Here is a 1,588-nt window from a genome sequence, read left to right as displayed (position 1 = left end):
GAAATCAAACGAAACGTTATACAGAAAGCTTCTGCAAAAAGATTTTTTACTTTGTTGTTAGTTATGGATAATGTTTAGTGAGCTAGTGAGCAGTCACAGACATTCTAAAACCCTCATCTCTATCCCGATTTCATCGGATCTCATACTTCAAAGACCAGGTCCATTCCATGGAACCAGATAGGATGCGATGGGAAGAGACTTAATAAAAGTGTAATCATGAAGTAATTCTTCTACCTTATTTCCATACCGTTCTCTACTTGAAATCCCACGGTCCGTTTCCATGGAACCTGGTAGGATGGGATGAAAGAATGCAAAATTATTTTGAGAGGGGGCTGATACTTACATCGCCGCTTAAAATGTTTATTTTTGAAAGGAATAGTGTAGTTATACAACAACGTTACATATAAAATAACTAGCATTTTGATAGAGATTGAATGTTCTCAATGGTGTATTCATCAGATCTCTATCTATCTAGCTGCCTACCCACTTGATATCCAATTGATTCCTATAGAATTAGATATTGCTAGCTATCTAGATTCCTACCAGCTGGATATCTAATAATTTATCTAGCAACACTAACTAGATATCTAGTTATCTATCGACATTTAATTGATTGCTTATGAAATAGATACCTGAAATCTATTCAAGTAGATATTTCTCGCTAGCTAGGTATGTATCAGCTGGATACTCACTGCTCGTCATTGTTCGATAATGAATTTATTATATACAGTGTTAAAATTGTTTTTTCTCATTAATGATAAGATCAAGATCGAATCGAGATGATCTAGCTCTGTAAGGTGATGAATGATAACATCTTTTTTATATAGATTTTGTTGGCATCCTATCGCTCGCTAGAAGGCTATTTGTGAAGTGCTGCGCCTGGTAGATAGTTACAATAAACCAACCTCCCACCCCCATCAGATTTCAATATTATATAAAAATTTCCATCTGCGTAACTACAACTTCAAATTGTGAGCAGCAACGAGAAGCTTCTCACGATCCATTCAAGCTATTTTGAACACGAAAGTTGTGTATCCACTATTCCGTATGAAAAGTAGACATTTTAGCAGGTGTAACTAGCCAGGTACGCGGTGTAATTATCAGTCCCTATTTATGATATTTTTTAACCAATTTAAGACTGCTCAGTTTTACGTGGTAAGGAGTGATTCAAAAATAAATTTTTTAAAATTATCATAGTTAGTTATTTGATTGGTTTTCTGGTTAAGTTATTGAATATAGTTAACCAAACCAGTTATTTTGTAAGTTACCAATACACTTATAAAAGATTTACAGGCGCTTTTCCAACTGCAATCAGCCAATCTCTGTGTATATATATTCAATTCTAGTGATGGGCACAGTTGACGATGGTTGTTAAAAAGTTGGCCCAGTTTTAAACTACGCTCAACTCCACCTCATCTAGCCCACACGCACGTTCTCACGCACGTTCTCACACAGACCCCTATTAGGTAAGGGGTTAGGATTAACTAGTTAGTTAGGAGGTGACGGTTAGAATGGGGTTATAACTAGTTAGTGAGTGTTAGAGTGGGACCTTTACCGGCCATTACAACCAGGTTCCACTCTCAGAAAG

General features: G+C 36.2%; 1 protein-coding gene across 1 annotated transcript; it reads right to left on the bottom strand.

Annotated features, from left to right (window-relative positions):
• Nucleotides 1-130: 130 nt before the first annotated feature.
• On the bottom strand, nt 131-702 carry HCAG_09173 (predicted protein; the record flags this gene model as incomplete). Its single annotated transcript, XM_001535858.1, has 5 exons — nt 131-198; nt 344-412; nt 484-505; nt 544-554; nt 693-702. 5 exons carry the CDS (start codon nt 700-702, stop codon nt 131-133), a joined length of 180 nt encoding a protein of 59 aa, XP_001535908.1.
• Nucleotides 703-1,588: the final 886 nt, after the last annotated feature.

The sequence above is a fragment of the Histoplasma capsulatum genome, genomic scaffold (genome assembly GCF_000149585.1).
Source record: "Histoplasma capsulatum NAm1 scaffold_36 genomic scaffold, whole genome shotgun sequence".
Taxonomy (NCBI): Eukaryota; Fungi; Ascomycota; class Eurotiomycetes; order Onygenales; family Ajellomycetaceae; genus Histoplasma; species Histoplasma mississippiense.
This window is presented reverse-complemented; position numbering and strand designations above follow the sequence as displayed.